Source organism: Stigmatopora nigra, chromosome 15 (assembly GCF_051989575.1).
Source record: "Stigmatopora nigra isolate UIUO_SnigA chromosome 15, RoL_Snig_1.1, whole genome shotgun sequence".
NCBI classification, from domain to species: domain Eukaryota; kingdom Metazoa; phylum Chordata; class Actinopteri; order Syngnathiformes; family Syngnathidae; genus Stigmatopora; species Stigmatopora nigra.
The window spans coordinates 10,831,571-10,854,665 of NC_135522.1; the positions used below are offsets into that span (position 1 = coordinate 10,831,571).

A 23,095-nucleotide genomic window follows, 5' to 3' on the forward strand; every position below is an offset into this window, starting at 1 on the left:
CAGTGCTGCTATATTAGATCATCGTGAATTGCACAAGGAAGGATTGATTTCATATTGATTGACTTTTTTCATATTGATTGACTTTTATGTTGTTATAATCATGAGATTTAATCATGTTTATTGGCTGGGGAGCCCTGCATTTTCATTTTGTGTGTGGCTTCACAACAATAACAATGTACTTCCTTATTCTCGTTTTAGCACATTAGAGTTCACAATCTCTGAACGCACCACAATGTTGCTGTTTTAACAATTGATTGTTCTGCAATATATGTGAAAACTTCTTAAAACTCCCTTTAACTCTTTGATGCAAGATTTATTTTTTTTAACCCGAATGTCAAAATGGATTGGACATATGTTGCCAACAATGCCACTGAAACAGGAGCATTCACAGCACGTCTTCCAAGTTTAAATAAATGTGACATCTGTTGCCATCAAGGACTATCAATGAGTTAAATACTATGACCAATATACATGTTTTAAGTGGGGCCAAAACAAGTTTATATTTGTGTTTTTATTGATTTAAGCTTGATTTATTTTTGTTTTTTTTACTAACATTGTACTCCTTTATGAATGTATGTATAGTTTTAAAGCTAATACTGCTGATATTCGCGCATCTCTAAAAGACACCTGCCTGGCTGACTATTATAAGGGGTTAAAGTACTTAAGTGAAAAAAGTGTTATATTAATTATCAAAAATACTTGTGGTTAAGTGTCTTACGTGTCAACTTTTCACTAGATGTACGCCCTAGTGGACACTTCCCTGACAGGGTCTAATATTGCTTTGGACCAAGAGATGCACATTCATAAAGATCAATATCTGACTTAAACTAGATACAAACCACAAAACCTGATGAGACGAATGTTCATACAGAGGAAGTACCTCCCACCCTCTTATCCTGTGTGCAGTCTCTCTTTCTCTCTCTCTTACTCTCTCTCTCTCACTGAATGTTACTCATGGTGTGTTGCTGAGCAGCAGCCAGTTGTGTTTTCCTCTCTGAACCTTCCACTGTCGCTCATCCTCTGCTCTGCAAACAGACCAGAATCCATCACCTCCTCTTCAGATTGTTTTCCTCAAGTTTTTTTTCTTAATCTTGGATCATTTTTGGAACATAAGAGGAAGTATTTGACGGTGTAGTCTTGTGTGTGTGGGGTGGGGTGGGGGGGACGCGTTTCAGCATGGAAGCAGTGGCACTTTATACATTTCGTGCGACCGAGGGTGATGAACTCAGTTTCAACAAAGGAGAGTTGTTAAAGGTAAGGCTAAAAGAAAATGCATTTAAAAGTCGTATTTAATGTTGTCAATGGACGCATATGAAGTCAAAATTAAACATTGTTCTTCCTCTGGCCAAGATCCATCCTCTCAGCTGAGGTAAAAATAACATCTGTTTTTCATCTGACCAAGATGCACCTGTCCATGAATTTAGTTTTCATTGTAAATGTCTATTTAAAGGGGAAGTTTACGTTTGTTTATTCGCTGCGAGTACTCAAATTTCAATTACTTAAAGAGTGTATGACCATTGACAGCAATTACTTTACAGCAGTTCTTGTCAATTATTTTCTTGCACAGCTGGGATACTCCTTTCTATAGATTTGCCAGCTGTTCAGGCCTTATGCAACTGTAAAATTTACAAAGCGTTATCTTAAATTTAGCTTTTGCTATAAAATACTATGCAAAACTAGAATTTAAGCAAGTACGTTCCATTTTCTAAGCTAGTACTGCACTATTGAAAGAAAGTCAATAGGATGATGTGTCTGAAAAAACTGATAATCTTTGTTATCATTGTTTGTAGCAAGACTACTCTTCAGTAAAGGGGACTAGGGTGGCACCCAACAGCTCAGCTGACTCACCTTCACCTGAAATGAAAAAAATAGAAAAATAAATATTAAAATGAAAATATTCTACAGCATATGTGTATAGTATTGCGATGTAATAGCAATTAATACCCCATTTCCAAACAGTGGTAAGCTAAGAAAGACTTCAACAAGCCCTGGACTTTTGTAAGGAGAAGCAATGTAGATAATGAATGTATGTACCTCTTTGAAATATATTGTCAGAACTGCAGAATAATTAATGCATTGAGTGACAAGTGAACTTGTTTAGTTAGTATTTGATTGTGAAATCTTATTTGTGTCAATGAGCGATGGTTTCAAAATTGAATGGGACTGTGACGTAAAAGCTAATTGACTTTCTATTTCCTCCAATCTACATTTTGCAGCCCATGACTTAGCAGCTAAGGTGGCAAAGGATCATTTTGTATGAGGATAACACAATCAGACCAAAGCTAAAATACTCTACTTGATATCTTGATCTAGGAGAGAAGTTGAAGGAACTGTTTTAAATTGAAGTGGTAGAAGATGAGGGTGAAGGTTGCAGCTCCTTCATGGTAAATATTTGTGAACCCTAACCCCTAACCCTTTTGCAGTACTATTTGGCCTAAATGAACCAACAGAGGTTCGGTTCAGATGTCACTCAAATGCAACTGAATGAATACTGAGTACTTTCTTTAGGGTGGGAAGCCCTATTCATACTTCAGGATTCAATTTCTTATAGAGCGCTCACGAAAATGATTATTTCTTGGAGTGGATTTACAACAATTATCAATACATGGCTAAGGAAATCAACATACGATATTCAACACTACAACTCGTTTAATGCCAATGGTAGTGATAGATATTGAATTGAATGCTTTTATTGTCCTGATACAAGTATAATGAGATTTAAAGCTTTCGCCACAAAGTGCACAAATGACAGCATCTAACAAATGAACAAATAATCCATAAATAAATAAATAAATTGTGGCGGTATGATTGTGAGTGTGAATGGTCGTTTGTCTCTCTGTGTGCCCTACAGCTAACTGGTGACCAGTCTAGGGTGTAGTCTGCCTTTCGCTCAAAGTCAGCTGGGATAGGCTCCGACAAACCCCGCGACCCTCATGAGGATGCGCGGTACGGAAAATAAATGAATAAATGGACGTAATCCTCAATTATCATAAAACATGGCTCTTCAGATCTTTAACATTCAGCTGCAGAGTGGGCGTTTGTATGGGGTGTGAAAATGACGTTTTTTTCCACATTCTGTTTTTTCTTATCATATTGGCTGTGACCAAATGCAAATACATATTTGAAGAGCATTGCCTGTTAGGGGCAGCGAAACTTGGATTATGTAACACAAGACCAAATGCAAACGTAGTTTTCATTGAAATTTCATTTGCACAGCCAGTTTTTGCTATGGGCAATGTGGGTGACAGCCTCTATTAGGGTGTTCAAAAAAATAAACATGTTCCTACTTTTATACATATGTATGTATATCCTTGTGCCCTGCGATTGGCTGACCACCAATTCATGGTGTCCCCCGCCTCGTGCCGGAAGTCAGTTGGGATAGGCTCCAGCACCCCCCTGCAACCCTTGTGAGGATAAATGGTTCAGAAAATGAATGAATATATATATATATATATATATATATATATATATATATATATATATATATATATATATATATATATATATATATATATATATATATATATATATATATATATATATATATATATATATATATATATATATATATATATATATATATATAAAATACATAGTCTTTCATGCAAAACTATTTACTGTCATGCCGCAATACAATCATTGGTCTTTGCACCTGCGAACACAGCAATGGCAGTGTCCCCTTGCCACACCACTGTGGCGCCAGGAATACCTCGAGCAGAGCAATGATACAATTTCAAGCAGAGCAATGATACAAGTACAAGTGTTTTGTTGCAAGGTTTTTTTCAGTCCATTTTATGAGCAGTTTTTTTTTTATGAACGGATCATATGGGAGTGAAAGGGAGGTCGAGCTCGCCTTTTAACGGCAGTTGCTGAATTGTGATTGCAATAAATCACAACATTGAAAGATTGACTTATTGGCTTGTTTTGTATGTATATATATATATATATATATATATATATATATATATATATATATATATATATATATATATATATATATATATATATATATATATATATATATATATATATATATATATATATATATATATATATATATATATATATATATATATATATATATATATATATATATATATATATATATATATATATATATATATATATATATATATATATATATATATATATATATATGTATGTATATATATATATATATATATATATATATATATATATATATATATATATATATATATATATATATATATATATATATATATATATATATATATATATATATATATATATATATATATATATATATATATATATATATATATATATATATATATATATATATATATATATATATATATATATATATATATATATATATATATATATGTATGTATATATACATGCCATTTTCCTACTTTCGAGTGTTTGACAGTAATTTATCACCCAGCGATAAAATTGTGATTGGACAAAACAATGAGAAAATACTTGACTTCTTTATGTAACATATCCCTAGATCACCAATATGGAAGATGATCCCAACTGGTACACAGCTGAGCTCCACAACAGAAAAGGCTTTGTCCCAAAAAACTACATCAACCTGCGGCCACATGCGTGAGTACAAGCAGCACATCTCCACAACACACACAAACACACACACACACTAAAATAATGGCATCTAGAAGTGGGCTTGCGTCGCAGGTTATGTGGGTGCGTGCATTGGAGCACACATGTGTCGCAGCTCCAGGCATCTTCTGTTCTGGGTTGGACATCTGCATCGCAGCATAAGACGAATTTGTCCTACTCATACACTCACTTACGTAATCTCAGTTTGCAGTTGTTGTCTTCGTGTGCATGTTTCTAGTTGCTGGTATACAGTCCAATTCCATCACTTCCCACACCAGATGGACTCCTACTTTTTCAGTGACAGATGCTGAAGTGACAACATAAGCGCAGTCTCAGACGCAGGCTCAATTCCCGCTGGTGGTATGATTGTGATTGCGGATGGTCCTTTATCTCTCTGTGTGTCATACGGCTGACTGGCGACCAGTCTAGGGTGTAGTAGTCTGCCTTTTGCTGAAAGTCAGCTGGGATAGGCTCCAGCAACTGTTGCAACCCTATCAGGGATGCGCAGTATGGAAGATGAATGAGTGAATGTTAAAGATTAAAGAGAAGCCCGGCGACTGAGTAGTTAGTGCGTCGGGCTCACAGTTCAGGTCGGTCCTCCTCAGTGGAGTTTGCATATTCTCCCTGGGTCTGTTTAGCTTTTCTCCAGGTACTTCCAACCACATTCCATGGTAGGCTGTTTGGACACTCTAAATTGCTCCTAGATAAGAATACAAGCGTGAATGGTTGTTCGTTTTCTTGCTCTGTGTTCGGCTGGCCACAGTTTAGTTTAAGAAAATTAATATTTAAGTCGAAAATTTGCCATTTAAAATGAGAGATGGGAGATGTGCAGACAAATGTGCAATAATCATGTGTGTATTACAAAACAATCAAATTAAAATAATTTAAGAACCACGTGATGCCTGCTAGTTTCCATTTTACTAAATGTACTATATTGTCCGATAAACATGTGTTTTATCAAGAGTATTAAGGTATATCAGATTAATACATATTTAGAATTTATATTTATTCATTCGTTTTCTGAAGCACATCCTCTCAAGAGTTGCGGTGTTGGAGCCTATCCTATCCAACTCTGGGCAGCAGGTGGGGACCCCCCCCCCCCCCCCCCCCTCCCGAATCGGTGGCCAGCCAATGGGATTTATAATATTAAGAAAAGATAAAATACCATTCTGCTGCGCACTAAGAGAAACACTCAGAAACATGCCACCTTCTCCTTCAAATCTTAGATAGTAATATGGTTCAGGAAAAAAAGGGGGTCTATTTATCTTGATGATGACAGACATGTAAAATGTCAAATTATCGATATCGTTTTGGTGATATAGATTAAATTACAGTACGGCACAAATGCTGAATGAGTTCATTTTTTATATTCATTCATTTTCTATAACGCTGGGGTCACTGGGGTTCTGGAGAGTATCCCAGCCAACTGTGGGCAGTAGGCAGCTTGAATTCCTTGTAACCCATTGCAGAGCATATTAAGGCGGACAACCATGCAAGCTCACACTCATACTTAAGAACAATTTAGTGTTCATCTAGTCAACCATGTATGTTTTGAATGTTGGAGGAAACCGGAGTACCCGGAAAAAAAGCCATGCAGGGATCATTACAGTGAGGCAGATGTGATAACTACTCTTTCAACATGATGCCTTAAATATTTTATAAAATATATTTAATACACCTCTGTTTTACACCGAGTTTTACACCGAGTTTTACACCGAGTTTTACACCGAGTTTTACACCGAGTTTTACAGCGAGTTTTACACCGAGTTTTACACCGAGTTTTACACCGAGTTTTACACCGAGTTTTACACCGAGTTTTACACCGAGTTTTACACCGAGTTTTACACCGAGTTTTACACCGAGTTTTTACACCGAGTTTTACACCGAGTTTTACACCGAGTTTTACACCGAGTTTTACACCGAGTTTTACACCGAGTTTTACACTGAGTTTTACACTGAGTTTTACGCCGAGTTTATCTTTGTATAATCTTTTAAAATATCTTCAAAAATATGACAATTTTTCTACAGCGTTAACCTTTTCGTTTTCTGACAGCAGTGATGTGTGCTTTTGTGTGAAATCTTTTATGACATCATAAGATTCAAAAGACAATACTTTCAAGTTTATTTCATGCTTATCAAATATGTTGTATGAAAAATGCAATATAATGTTAGCTTTTTTTCCTGAAACTTTTAGGTGGTTTGCAGGTCGTATATCTCGCGGTGTGGCAGAAAGTCGACTGAGACACAGAGAATGTGGAGCATTTTTGGTCCGGGAAAGTGAGAGTGCTCCTGGAGAGTTTTCAATGTCAGTCAGGTAAGGATAATATTCCTAGAACACCTCCCACAATGATGCATATCATTTGCACTGTGAATGTCCGTGATGTCACAGACTGTAGATATACAGTTTGGAGAAACAGAAGCGCAAATTTGATGTAGTCCTTATTATTCTGTTCAGGGTCATCTGTGATATTATGCAAAAGGAATGGTTGAAGGAAACATACTTACTGCTAATATTATGAATTAATCGTTAAACAGTTATATCCATATGAATATACTGTAATATATTAATATTTTAAAAATAATCTATAGACATATGATAAATGTAAAAACACTTTAAATACTGGTGGCCCGGTGGGGAGAGTTGTTAGCTCGTCGGCCTCACAGCTCTGGGGTACTGGGTTCAAATCCAGGTCATTCATCTGCGCGGGGTTTGCATGTTCTCCCCGGGCCTGTGTGGGTTTCCTTTGGGTACTCCGGTTTCCTCCCATATTCCAAAAACATGCATGGTAGGCTGATTGGACACTTCCCTTAGGTATAGGTGTGAGTGTGCATGGTAGCCCTGCGATCGGCTGTTCACCAATTCAGGGTGTCGCCCGCCTCTGACCTAGCACCCCCCGTGAACCTAATGAAGATAAAGCGGTTCAGAAAATGAGATGAGATGAGACTTTAAATATTGTACTGGAGAGTTCTTCTCCGGTTGATTTTAATCCCAAATTTTAAAAAATGATGAGAGATCTATGCAGTACGGCGCACGGTCTACATGCCGAAAGACATTTAGCCGACTGACATCTGGCCGACAGCCAACTCAGCGAAAGACGATCTAGCCGAACGTAGAATTAGCCGAACGACTATTTGGCCGACGATGTAGTATAGGTCTTAGTCAGATTCGAGAGGCGTCCAACGCGAAGCAGCAGCCTTTGCGGGAGCTTTCCGGTGTACAAAGAACATGAACAGAGCTCCATCAGAAGCATTATGAGTCCAAAGATACGAGGTTGAATTTGCATAGCAAATGAGCACTTTGTTGAGAAGCAGCTACAAAGATTAGGCATTAAAAAATAAATTTGAATCCAAACATGATTCAGTTATAATCCAAATTTTATACATGATCAGTGTGAGTAAAGTCAAAAGAGTTATAGACTAGAGAAAGTACATTTGAATACGTAAGAAAACCCAGATCCTTTATCTGTGAGGAACAAATTTCTACTCTTTTCCCATCAATTTTCTGAAAAGCTTGTTCTTAATTCAGAAGCTCAATTTTCAGATAAATTGGCTTAGCCGTTTTAGAGTCCATAGGGAACGGACATACACACACCGGCAGATACACACACCCCCACACACACACAGAAATAGATGCATTTATTTATACTTTTAGATAAAGATCATGCCACCAACCACTTATCCTCATAAGGTTCACGGGGGGTGTTGGAGATTCTCCCAGCTAACGATGGGTATCAGGCGTGGGACATATGAATTTTTGGCCAGCCAATTACTGTGCACAGGGAGACAGACAACCTTTTTACGCTCACACTCATGCCTATGTGCAATTTAGAGATTTCAACCAGCTTACCATGCATGTATTGGTATGTGGGAAAAAACCGGTGTACCTAGAGAAAACCCACGGAAGTTTACACAGTGAGTAGATCGCTGGTAACAAACCCTCGATCCCAGAACTGTGAGACTGACACGCTAACCACTCAGCCATCTTGCCACCTATGATTAAATAAAAGATCCAAAACATGAAAAGAATTAATTTTAACTATCAGGTACAGTTGATAAAAATAGTTTTTTTGTTCCATGAAAACATGTCTAGGGACTATTTTCAGACTTTGACAGAACTGTCCTATTCAGCTATCTGTTGTTATATTTTTGGAGAGTGGGGCAGTAAGTTTTTTTTTGTTCCTTATAAACCAGTTTCCAAGTTATTTGTATTAATCATTCATTCATTTGTTTGTTCGTCCGTCTGGCCATCCATCCATCCATCCGTCTGTCTGTCCGTCCATCCACCATCCATCCATCCCTCCATCCATCCACCCACCCATTCATTCATTTTCTGAACCACTCATTCTTATGAGGGTTGTGGGGTATATATATATATATATATATATATATATATATATATATATATATATATATATATATATATATATATATATATATATATATATATATATATATATATATATATATATATATATATATATATATATATATATATATATATATATATATATATATATATATATATATATATATATATATATATATATATATATATATATATATATATATATATATATATATATATATATATATATATATATATATATATATATATATATATATATATATATATATATATATATATATATATATATATATATATATATATATATATATATATATATATATATATATATATATATATATATATATATATATATATATATATATATATATATATATATATATATATATATATATATATATATATATATATATATATATATATATATATATATATATATATATATATATATATATATATATAAATGACAGTAATGTATATAGTTAGTGACAGAATAATAATGCGTTTCACCAAATTGACTGACAAAGTATAGTACTATAAATGTCAGAGTAAATATAGACGATATCTTCAAAAATTCAGTATACTAAATTTTGAGATATTTTTAATGGTTAGAGAGCTATGAGTTTAAATATCAAACCCCAAAATTTATTCCACTTGCAGGCACACAACATACACAAAACAAAAGCCAAACTGTAACAAACCACCCGCCCCAACACATAACCTCCCACCACACACACACACACACACACAGACACACACACACACATACACACACACACACACACACACACACACACACATGCATACCCGATATTAACGCAATCAGGCACACTTCCTGTAAACATACGATGTAAACATACGATGTCAACATACGGATTAAGCCCTCACAAATATAATTATTTGCAAGTCGTTGAAAATTAACAGTGGCCACATTGATAGTTATAACGTTCTTTTTTTGCTGGGGACAGTTCATCACAAATGTTTTGACATGCACCGTTGCGCATTTTTAACGATAAGAAAACAGAAGGTGCGATTATAGTACATGTTCTGACACTACCAGAGAGGAAGTGAGAGCAGATTGAGGGAGGAAGTGGAGGGAAAGGTGAGCAGGGCGACCTTCATGCCTCTTCAAATGTGCTGGCATTGGGTAAAAGTTATAAAAATAACTTGACTGTCAGTATGTTTGGCCGCTTTCTATCTACGCACCAACAGTAGCTATTGCCAGGCTTCATCTTACTCACATTCACTCTCAATTCCTCCTCCTGTTTTCTTTGCACAGTGAAATGGAACATAATCTCTCAATCGCTGTGGGCCTTAATTATACTGGATACAGAACACAAATGTGACAGAGAGACAGAGAGAGAGAGAGTTTGTGTGTGTATGTGTTCATGACATCATAATCCTTGGGTAAAACTGCAGTCACAATGGTTTCTTTTTTTCTTGCACCGATTTTTCAATTGCCTATTTCTATCCTGACACATTTTGGTCAGGGATTGGGTATACAACGAACTGGCTTTTGCAGGGTTTTTAGACCCAAACAAGGTGAAAAGCTACAAAAGAAAGGACACAAATTAAAGGATTAAAGTTATCTGTTTCTCCAAGTTCTATGATGCTATTCAAGCGCAATTCTAATAGTGTTTCATGATTTTTTCGAGTATACTCAAAGCAACTTTATTTTTCATTTTGGACGTTACACGTTCTTTTGAATTTATCATTTTTCGTTGTTAAGTTGTGTGTATACGTGGATGTTTTTGTATGTTTCATCAGTTGCCAAATTTGCCTCCTCCTCTCCCACCTCCACACCCGCCTCTCAACAACAAAGAAAAAAAAAGTGGCATGTCCTTTTAAAAACTAATTTTAATGGGTTAATAAAATTCAAAGTGTTTTTTGTTTCGAAATACATCTCAAACCACTTAGTTTAATAAGTAGGGGTATCACTGTCCTACAATTTGGCATTATTTGGTGGTAATGGGATGAGATCAGCTGCCCTCCTCCCCATTATCGATCGGCACCCCCATCCCACCAACTGAGTCTGGTGGGAATTTGAGTATTTTAAGAGCAGCAGTACACTGTCTCGCTATTGTGCACACAAGCACGCATATTCAAGTGTAACCCTATACAAATAAAATTGAATTGTACATACAATTGGGGTCAAAAGTTTACATACACTTGTGAAGAACATATTGTCATCGCTCTCCAGTTATTTCTACAACTCAGATTTTTCTCTGATGGAGTGATTGGAACAGATACTTCTTTGACACAAAAAAACATTCATGAAATTGGGTTCTTTTATGACTTTATTATGGGTTGACCGAAAAGTGATCAAATCTGCTGGGTCAAAAATATACATACAGCAAATTGAAAGTCAAAGGAGCTCAGCATGGATCTAGAAAAGCGAATTCTTGACCTTTTGGAGGAATGTTCTGTGGTCAGACGAAACAAAAGCCACAATGCCCAGCAATATGTTTGGAGGAGAAAAGGTGAGGTCTTTAACCCCAAGTACACCATGCCTACCATCAAGCACGGTGGTGGTAGTATTATGCTGTGGGGCTGTTTATCTATCAATGGAACTGGTGCTTTACAGAGAGTAAATGAGATAATGAAGATGGAGGATTACCTTCAAATTCTTCAAGATAACCCAAAGTCATCGGCCCAAAGATTGGGTCTTGGGCGCAGTTGGGTGTTCCAATAGGAGAATGACCCCAAACACACATCAAAAGTAGTAATGGAATGGCTTAATCAGGCTAGAATTAAGGTTTTCAAATGGCCTTCCCAAAGTCCTGACTTAAACCCCATTGAGAACTTGTGGACAATGCTGAAGAAACAAGTCCATGTCAGAAAGCCATCAAATTTAACTGAACTGCACCAATTTTGTCAAAAGGAGTAGTCAAAGATTCAACCAGAAGCTTGCCAGAAGCTTGTGGATTGCTACCAAAAGCGCCTAATTGAAGTGAAAATGGCCAAGGGACATGTTACCAAATATATGCGCTGCTGTATGTATATTTTTGACCTAGCAGATTTTTTTTTTCCTGTTTACCCATAATAAAGTCATAAAAGAACTAAACTTCAAGAATGTTTTTTGTGACATAGAAATATCTGTTCCAAATATTCTAACAGAGAAAAATCAGAAATAACTGGAAACTCAAGAGAGACATACGATGTTCAAGAGAGACATACGATGTTCTTCACAAATGTATGTAAACCTTTGACCACAACTGTACGTATATGGTACGCAACATACTTCAACATGAGTTATAAGAATAAATACCGTATTTTCTCGCATATAAGCCATATTCTTATCTAAAAAAAATATCATGACTATCTAGGGTAGGGCTTAAATGCACACAAGACTTACAGCATTGCTATACTCTTTTTCACCAGTAGATGTCGGCAAAATAATATATACTTTTTGTTGGTTATTTTCTGTTTTTACTAAAATTACTAACTTCCTTATGATATTGACCTTAATAATGTGGTTTTGTTTCATACAATATCTCAGATATACCATGTGCAATGATTTTCCATTCAATCTCACTCCTTGATGTGCTGAAAAATAAGGGGTAATTTTAGTAGCTGACTTTCGTTCTCTTACTGGAGGTTATATAACTGTAATGGTCATGGTGAGATGTTCGGATTTCTAAAGATAAACCGCTAAGTTACTTAGCAACTGTCAGAGGGAGCATGCAGATAGGAAGCAATAGAAAGGGGGAAATGGTTCTTTCATTGTTGCATATGTTGGTATTCGCTAATAAAATATGCGTGACTATATAAATGGGATTTAAAAAAAAAAAAAACCTAATCATTACAGGATTTCAAAGTCCAAAAAAAGTGTTAATTTTAACTTACATTCATTTGGTTACAGGAATTATCAAAAAGATAGCAATGATCATCTAATAGTGCCAAAATTAGATATTATTTCATCAACGGAACTGCTTATCATCACAAGGGTCGCTGGGGGTGCTGGGGCCTATCCAACCTAACTACGGTTACTAGGCAGGGGATACCCTGAACCGGCGGCAGGGCAAAAAGGAAATGAACATCCATTGACGCTCACAGTCAAACTGTTCTTTCAATGGATCATTGAACAGTCCATAATGAGTCAATGACATAAAAATGCTGCCTGACATATTAATACCGGTATTTTTTTTAAATAGGTGTTTCCAAACAAAATGAGAATGAATAATTTTACAAGGTTGTTATGTATTGTTTTGAACAGGCCATAATGAGTCAATGACATAAGAATGCTGCCTGACATATTCCTACCGGTATTTTTTTATTTTTATAGTTTGCTTCCAGACAGAATGAGAATGAATTATTTTATGAGGCAGTTAAATATTATTTTGATTCCAATAAATCTTCAATGAATATTTAATTATTTGTATAATGAGCAAAAATATATTAAGCAAGAATACATTAGCGATCTAATAATGTCACCTCAATATAAGTAAAACAAATTTATAACAAATCATATACATAGAAAGGTTAGGCTATATATGTTTCATAGTTGAATATTAACAATTCATTATCATGATATAGTTGATGATTAATGATTTATTTTGTGTTTTTGAAAGTTATGGAGACTACGTCCAACACTTCAAGGTGCTGCAAGATCGTTGCAGTCAGTATTACGTGTGGGATGAACTCTTCACCTCCCTAAACGAACTTGTGGAGTTCTACCATAGCAACAGCATCGCTAAGGAGAGGACTGTTTTTCTGCGTGACACGGAACACTTTGCCAGAGTGAGCTCATAACCACTTCTTTTCACATTATTTACATTTTTATTTGTATACTCGTAAACAATAGCCTATTTAAACATAAGATGAGCCTTATACTATCAATAACATTACAGTTTCATGATCTTCATCATCATCTCCATCGTCCAATCAGCTACCAATATACACGTTCCCGGCCTCAACTTTAAGTTTACAAAAATAACAACCCCATCTTTGATTTACAATTTCAGATGTATTTGTTTAACAAAATGATCATTATTTTTTGCAAATAAATGCCCTTCATCATAGTGAAGAGCTGTTTTCCAATATTGACATTACCGTATTTCTCGACTATAAATTTCCACAGCCAAAGAATACGCAATGAAGTGAGAGAAAATATATTGGAGTGTAAATCTCATTTTAGTGGTAAGGGGTATGTTATCAAAAACCAAGAACAATAATGATATAATAAAGTAAAACAACAAAAAGGCATCTGCTAACATAACATACTCAGAATAATACAGTAGCCTAAAAAAAAACAAAGTCAGCTGGGATGGGTTCCAGCACCTCCTGCAAACCTAGTGACGATAATGCAGTTTCAGAAAATGAATGAATGAATGATTGAACGTCTATCATGTCAATTTATGATTCCTCTATTTGACTTCTATTTGCCATCCAAGCAAATCTGTGTTAACCTACTTCAAATGATTCCAAAGGTTTGACTGGTTTCCATTAGTAAATTTACATCAAAGTAACAAAAAAGTGACTAAACATATCTCTTATAATAAATAAAACATGAAAGTTTGTTTCCATGACCCCAAGTGATATTATTTTAACGTCATTATTTCGGTATGTTACATTTGTTGTGTTCTCGGGTGTGGCAGTACAACAGAAAGGAATTCAATCAATACAGTGATATAAATGTTTAGCCATCATTTAAACAGGAGCACACTAAAATATATACGAAGCTGTTTGAGAGGAGCGCACACCAGGGGGGTCATTACACAATTATGAGAGAACAAACATGTCAAATTTTTCAAATGGAAAATCTATAACTGAATGTAAACGATTTAAAACATTTGTATTATGATGACGTATTTTGATAGCAAGACTGGTAATAGAAAAATAGAAAAAGATTTGATGACGTTCAGCGTTCACACCTTGAATTCATACATAGTGAGGAGGGTGGAGTTAGGATATAATCTACACTTACACAAATATCTGGATTGACAGGTTACTGTGGGCTCAAAGTTTCAATCGTGTCAATCATCCAAATAATGCAGTCTCATGCAACATATATTCATCAGACTTTGAAGCACCCTTTCTTCTGTTGTACAAGTAAACTTAAATGTTACATTTGACATGATAAATCATTACTCTGTTCAAAAATATATGATTCAGATATTTCTTAGGCCAGAAGAGAAGGCCTTGAAGACCCCGACGGCCTGCCACTGCTGTTGTAAAATAAACAAATGGTATTTAAAGGTTAAAGGTAAATGTGATCCGCCCGGAGTTTTGAACGGCTCTGGATGTTGTGCAACTTCGCGTGAACATCGGGACAGTTTCTACTGATTGGTCCCCCTTTTTAAAAGTAAGAACGAAGGATGGGAATTATAGGGGAATAATTCATACATGTCAACCACAGCCAATTGCTCCCCTTATTAATGATTGCAAGTCCCCTTATAAAGTGATAATAAACTTTACAAATACTATGCAGCACATATTTACTCACATGGGGCGCACTTAAAAGTCTAAAATTCTCCCCAAAGTGGACATACTAGTCCCAAATCAGTTTGTACGCCATTTGTATGCATTAAATTCAAGATTCTGTAGATGTCGCTTTATGATGGTGACAGTTTGACTGTCTGGGTAGATTGCTTGCTGACACGCTGTGTGGAAGGATGACAATGTTAGCAGTCGACAATGACGTTTTCGTCTTCTACCAGTGAAGGAGACGACCCGGATTAGAGCGGAAATGAGTAAAATGGGATCAGTTTTACAAAACATAAACTTTATAAAAAATCCCATACAAAAGTTGTAATATGGCGTACACAATTTGAGCTGATCAAAAAAAAAAAATATGAAATATGGGGAAAAAATTATAGGTCGAAAGTTATGGGAATTACACCCTGTGTAGGTCTATTCCGGGGTACAGGAGAGGAGGGTCCGCCAGGAAGTCTAATCTCAGATTCAGGAGAAGCAATGTAGTTTTCGTCCTAGCTGTGGAATTGTGGATCATCGCTATAACCTCAGCGGGGTCCGGAAATGAGTTTCCTCCACAGGGTGTCTGGACTCTCCCTTAGAGATAAGGTGAGAAGCTTGGTCATCCGGCAGGGGCTTGGAGAGATCAAGAGAAGTTAGATGAGTTGGCTTGGGCATCTGATTAGGATGCCCTCTGGATGCCTCAGGGAGGAGGCCATGGGGCACTGGAGAGACGATGTTACCCAGCTGGCCCGGGAAACGTTCCGTTCCTTCCGGAAGAGCTGGATAAAGTGGCTGGGCAAAGGGAAGTCTTGGCTTCCCTGCTGAATCTGCTGTTCCCGCGACTTTTGTACTTAACACAAGACCACATGCAATATTGTGAGGAACATCACCCAGAGAAGAACATTATTTCTATACTTAGCGACTAACTTATTGACTAGAAAGCAGAAATAGAGTGTCCAATCAACCTAATATATGTATATCTTTGGAATGTGGGAGGAACCCAGAGGATCTGGAGAAAACCCACACATAAGCTCGACACAAGAAGGTGAATTCTCAATCTCAAAACTGTGAATCGGATGTCTAACCACTCCTCCACTGAGTCGCCATGTTTATAATTCTTCTTTGGATATTTAAGGTTTCTTGTTATGAAGCATAACATAACATTGCATAGCAAGAATGCATCAGTATTCTTTCTAGGCTTTAGTTCAAATCTATTTTTCTTAGCTGGAGTGGAACTGACAGCAAAGAGGTCATTCAGGTTCAGAATGTACTACTTAAAATAGTCGCTTTTGTTCATCTAACTGGTTTTGCTCTTCAGAGCTACAGAGATCTGAGGCTGATGAACAGGCGAGAAATAAACTCAAAATGCTTTTGTACAATAAAAAAAAAAGCACACAGTGGGACACAAAGTGATGGGACTCATTTTGTTGACGGCATGCTTATTTTTCATGCGTGGTTGAAGGATCTATTCTTAGCATCACACACAGTATAATCTGTATCGGTGTGACTTCTTTTTTAGTCTTTTTTAAAAATTTATTCATTATTAATTCTGTGTTCCGGTGGCTCTACACACAAGTTGTATGCGGTGTACAGATTTAGTTTTGAATAATCTGTTAGCAACCTTTGAATTTATATATTAAACAATGCATTTATGAGCTACAGTATATTGCACATCCCAGACCATCGGAGTAAAGTTGAAGAGTCATCACTCTCCCCCATTATGGCCCTGTTCTAAACACATAACTCTTTTTTTGCAACAAATAAAAAATAATGCACTCACTGTAAACATATCATCACACATTTCTTTGGGTTCTATATATGAACTAGCAGTTTTTTTGTGGATCGGGTTTTATTTTTGTTTGTGTATGGTGCTGTTACAATTTCAATATGCTCCTGGCAAAAAACAATATATCGTGATAAAAATACCCCATTTTTTTTATTAAGGAAACAAGAGATTGCTATCAAAACACTTCAGGAAAACCCACATTTTTCACTTCAATAGTGTCTATCTACATCACCTGATAGTGTAGAGGTTCACTCGCCTGACTTCAGTGTGGGCAGGTGTGGGCTAGTTTCCTGGTGGTGGCTGTATGATTGTGAGTGTGAAAGGTTCCTGTCTGCCCTACGGCTGACTGGCGACCTGTCTAGGATGTAGTCTACCTTTTGCTGACTGGCAACCTGTTTAGGTTTCTTTCTTTTTGGTGATCTCCCGGTATCTTGCTGTACTCCCATTGGCTAGATAGGAGCTTCATCTTCATCATGCAGGAACCTAGGTTAACTCGCTGTAGGGGTCAACACTAGAGCCTGCTCCGGGCCCCCTTATGGTAGCGGACACTGGGTCCGACAGGAAAGCACCTTTGGCTAAGTGTCTGAATCGTGTGCCTCAGACCCATGTTCATCACTGAGTTGTTTCTTGAGTTTTTATTAGTGTGCATAACATAATTTTGTGTACATATAATTACTCAGCCGGCAGACAAAATGTATTCTCATGAGAAAATGTCGGCCTTTTTTATGATTTTATCAATAGTTTTGTAGCTTTTCTTTTTTTCCATGTATACATTTGCATACATATTTCATACAAAACTGTTATATTTTTAAAGGGTATAGAGAGTAGTATAAAAGATCATGTAACTACAAATAATTATATGAAACTATATGTAATTATGCTAAGTCAATGTCAAATACTAATGTCAAAATCTAAGTTACAAAACCAGTTCTGAAATGAACCCAATTTGTAAATAGAGGTACCACTGTAATACTTATCAGTTAAAAATGGCGGTCACGTGTCCATTTAATTTAATTTTATCTGTAGTACTCGATATTGTTAATGGTGAGTTGCTTGTCTAAACATATTAATTCTCCCCAACAGAGTGATGCAGAAGTTAAATGTATACATCAGTCAGTCTAGACTCTAGACTCTAGAAAGTGAATAGTCAACACTGAATATTTGCTTGAATGTGGCCCAGTGCTGCTGTCATTTTTCGTTGTTAATTTACTTGATCTAATGAACATTACCTAGTTAACATCACTAATGTTTGGGGTTTGAATCCGGTATCGAGCAATCCTGCGTGGAGAAACTTATATGATTATCAACAATTGATGTAGGGGTCGGGAAACTTTTTGACAGAGGGAGCCATAAACAATTCACATGTTTTAATGTTACTTCCAGAGAGCCATTCTCTGAATTGAAATGTAAAAATGCATGAAAATGTGTGATTTTTTTGTCATTTCACCGCTTTTCCAGTACAAAAAGTCTCTTTTGACAAAATTCTTATGCTCTTGCCAATAAATCAGTCTAAATGGTATCATGCATAAAAAAATCATTACAAAAAAATAATGATTAAAGTGGTGGTAGCAGTAGTGTCAACACCACAGTGATGCTCCTATTAAGAGTGTTTGGGACTCAGCTCTCTCCCCAGTGATTTGCATATTTTACCTCACAGGTTAGTGGAGAGCCATATACACCCATAGAAAGAGCCACATATGTCCCCCGAGCCATAGGTTCCCTACCCCTAATTGAATGAAAGTTAGTAGAGTAACCTGTTGTCATTGACATTACTTTTCCTAAAATGCATGTCTTTACAGTTAGTGTAACGAAAATGTCCGAAAATATCCATATTTGTTGATCTTAACACTATTCTTTCCTTCTTTCTCCATTTGTTTGTGAATCCCGGTCCATCCCTTTCATGCTCTTTGGCAGCGTCCTCACCACGCCCACGCTCTCTTCGATTTCAACCCTCACCACCCTTCACAGCTACGTTTCCTACGGGGTGACATCATCGAACTCATTGATTGCTCAGACTCACTGCGATGGAGAGGCCGTTGCCATGGACACGTAGGCTACTTTCCCCCAGAGTATGTCCAGCCTGTTTACCACTGTCAGTGAGCCCACACAGATAAGTGGGCCTCCTTGTTCACGTCACTTCCAACACCCCAATGGCCGTGGCTACTAGTCATCTATGAAGCCAATGGCATGCCGTTTTCATGAGTGATGCATTCATTACAAAAGCTCGTGACCAAAATCTCTGCCCAGCCAGCTATAATAGGCACAACATGGACTCCAGCCCACATTCAGACATATAAATACATTATATTCTTAGCTCCACACAGTGGAGAACTCAACAAAAAACCTGCAGGACTAGTAATAATCAGAATTTGTGAAGATTAAACAAATGAAGTTAGTTGAATATTCAGATGAATCAGTCCATTCGTCAATTAATTGTCAAGTCACGGGGTGCAAGTTTCAAATAGTTGGACTAAGAGCCGGTCCAACATCCATGTCCATGTGGGTTTCTGTTAGTGTTGTGCTGATACAGGGATAAGATGACAATGTCGGAATCGGGGAATACTAAGAAACCTGACGTGACAATGTTGTGCAATAGCGTGTACCTTTTGAGATCTAGTTTCTAACCACTGGTAAGAAAAGAGATCTCGCCATTCCCATGACAACCATAGACGTCCAATCTTATGCTAACCAAATATTCTTTTGCTATGAATTTCAATGTCTATTACAAATGGACTTTTAATCCTTCGTTCCCTGCTAACCCTCCCATTTCAGATGAATTGGACGTCTTCCGATTTCTTCCTCGAGACAGGAAGACTAGAAAGTCTAAGGGTAAAAAATATAATGACTTCTCCCTTTAGCTAAGATACATCAATCAACAATTACATTATCCCTGGTAGACAAGCAATCCTTATAAAGTAAAGTTGTGGCATTGGATAAATGTTAGTTTGGAATCAAAACCAAATACCCAGTTGTTTGAATCGTATCGTGAGTGAAAAGAATTGTATCGGTGCAACATTAGTTTTGGTGTACTGAATACAATCTTTAATCTGCAAAAATGAACATTTAAATGCATGCCTTCTTATGGGAGTGTGCGTGTGGGTTTGTTTGTTCGGTGAAATAACTAAAAAGCTCTTTACTCAGTTAGCCATGTCACTGCTAACCTGGCACACCAGATTTATTGTCCCGAATTTCTACTACGTCACCTCAGAAATTGCTTTGCCTTCAGAGATATCATTGAAGCAGCAAAATGATCCTTAGTCAGGTCTGTAGCTCCCTGGATTGGCTTGCAATCAGAAGGCGCCCAATCAATTTTTAGAAGATATTGGATTTGCGAAAGCCCGAAAACATAGATTTTCATGAAGAATTGTTCTGCAGTTCTCTTCTTTTCATGAGGAAATTAAGTACATTTGCGACTAAATTTCAGAAATAGACCTATTTATGAGAATTCCTCATGAAATATATTCAATTAAATACAGTGCAACCTCGACTTACGAGTGCTTTCTATGCACAAATTTTCAAATTAAGAAAGCCATTGATATGGGAATGTTTTGTTTCAAGATACAAGCAACTGTGTTCATGGTAGGCTTGATCAGAAGGAGTATAAATTACAAACATAACAAAAAAATACTGCAGCAGTTGATAGAAATTACTCACTCTCCAGGGCAAACAAACAAGGCATATTTTGCTGTTATACGCAAGATAACCTCATGCGCAGGGCTTTGCAGTCATAGTGTCACCACGCACCCATCAGCCCTAGCACCCGCGAATGCACTATGAGGAGCATCACATGGCCACACATGTTCTTAATTGGCAACACGTCAGTTATGAATGATGAGAGAAAATGCTGAAAAAATTGACTTTTGTTTTTGTTCGACCGGAGGTCGTTGATTGGCAGGATTCTGCAAGTTTCTGCGCCCCGTCTGCGTCGCAAAATTCATGAATGGTTCTTTCAATTGGTTCATTTTTAGTGGTTTATGGTTCTTTTTAGGAACTTGGAATTTGGAATCTTACTCATGTTACCTTTATATTTACTTATTTTGGTGTTGCATATATTCATACATTTTCATAAATATTTAATACATTGGTACACTTTACCTTTAAAGGGTTTAGGGAGTAATATTAAAGATCATAGAATGGATTATGCTAAATATGTCTCTACTTACAAAAAATGCAAGGAAAAAAAATCTGAAAAAAACAAAAGGTGTAAAAAAAAGATCTGTATGATGAATCAATGAATCATATATAGAGAGTGTCCCAAAAAATGTGTACACATTTTAAATATTTGTAAACTTGATGTTTATTATAATTTGAATCAGTTTTAACATGTAAAATAATTTACAAATATTATTATTTTGTCTTGTTACCGCTTATTCTCAAAGTGTTATCCATTCTGGTTCATACACTGTGGTGTGAGGTCTGGTTAACTGTTGAGGGTAATCAATAAAACCTCTCACTTTAATGTAATTTTCAAATATTCATATAATATTACACACACTACATTCCTTAAAAATGATCTTGCACTGAAAAAAAATTCCACCCAGCCTTTTTATTACTATTTTGTCTTAGTGATATAGTATGTACAGTAGATACTCATGTTCGAGTAGCTTTCCTTTTCAGTTGGCTACAGACAACTTTGATCAGGACCTTATCTCAAGAAGTTCAGCACCACTATCCCACGTAGAGCCTTGCATTAAAATACCCGTACTGATATCATCCTTCACATTACTGCTAAACAGCTACTCATCAGATGGTGGGTGACTCTATCGTCTCCGCCATGAACATGACACATTAAAGGGAGCTTGGAACCTGTTTGGATGAAATCTTTTGGCATTTTAGGACAAAAAAAATGCACTAGCGGCACGATGAGTCAGTGCACAAAGTTGAAACTGTGAATCAGATAACAATCTTTGGGTATTTATATCTATGTATATAATATTCTATATACAATAATATAGTAATTCAAAGTAGGATTGAGCCATGTATTTTTGTTTTCTGTCACAGCAGCTTGTTAGAGAGTCACCTATATTGACTTGTAAGTCATTTGCAATAAAGTGAGAAATGTTCTCTCTCTTTTCACCTGAAAGTCTGATTTTACTGCTTTGTTACAGTTCAAATGACACAAATACAATTTAAATAACTGTTCACATATATAGTGCAGGATCTGGAAGTTATTTCTCGCTACTCCCTAATACGGATTTGGCCATTTTACTCCCATATCAGTACCAATACTGGTCTTGGTTCCAACACTAATAATTACTGCCCTTTGAGGTTAATAGTAACACTAAAAAAGCCAGAATGCAATCTCATGGCCCAGTGGAGCAAGTGGTTAGTGCATTGGCCTCACACCTCTGGGGTACTGGGTTCAAATCCAGGTTAAATCCACCTGTGTGGAGTTTGCATGTTTTCCCCGGGAATGCATGGCTTTCCTCTGGGTAATCTGGTTTCCTCCCACTTTCCAAAAACATTCATGGTAGGCTGATTTGACACTCTAAATTGCCTCTAAGTATGGCCTGGAGTAAGATGGCTTAGGCTCCAGCACCCCGCACAACACCAACGAGGTTGAAGAGTGTCAGAAAAGGAGATGAGATGAGACTGTGTAATCATAATATTATCTTACTGATGAAAAATAATAACTTGGAAGTAGATATTGTAAACATTTATTTAACTTTTTCACAAAGATGATTGGTGAAATACAAGAGATTTGAAATTGGCCATGCTTTGACAACCTCCAACTAACGTACAACCTCTTATTTCAGGAGAGATTAATTATGCATAATTTGAATAATTCTTTATTCCTGGACGTTTATGGCCGATACAGCAAATTTTAGCTTTTTGTAAATTTCTAGGTACAAAAAGTTCTATAATATTTCAAAATGTTTTAGTTTGTACTTCAACAGTTGATGGCATGTATTTGTTTCCCT

General features: G+C 36.4%; 1 protein-coding gene across 1 annotated transcript; it reads left to right on the plus strand.

Moving 5' to 3' along the window:
* The first annotated feature begins 881 nt into the window (after window positions 1–881).
* grapa (GRB2 related adaptor protein a) lies at window positions 882–22,257 on the plus strand. The gene is made up of 5 exons (XM_077735158.1): window positions 882–1,254; window positions 4,496–4,593; window positions 6,800–6,919; window positions 13,543–13,711; window positions 19,089–22,257. Exons 1-5 carry the CDS (start codon window positions 1,177–1,179, stop codon window positions 19,272–19,274), a joined length of 651 nt encoding a protein of 216 aa, XP_077591284.1. The 5' UTR covers window positions 882–1,176; the 3' UTR covers window positions 19,275–22,257.
* Window positions 22,258–23,095: the final 838 nt, after the last annotated feature.

Excerpts from the sequence above, each read along its gene's own strand:
- grapa (XM_077735158.1), top strand. The coding sequence starts at position 1,177 with ATGGAAGCAGTGGCACTTTATACATTTCGTGCGACCGAGGGTGATGAA. Across the intron at positions 6,920-13,542 it reads GAGTTTTCAATGTCAGTCAG|TTATGGAGACTACGTCCAAC; the intron begins GTAAGGATAATA and ends TGTTTTTGAAAG. Across the intron at positions 13,712-19,088 it reads ACACGGAACACTTTGCCAGA|CGTCCTCACCACGCCCACGC; the intron begins GTGAGCTCATAA and ends GCTCTTTGGCAG.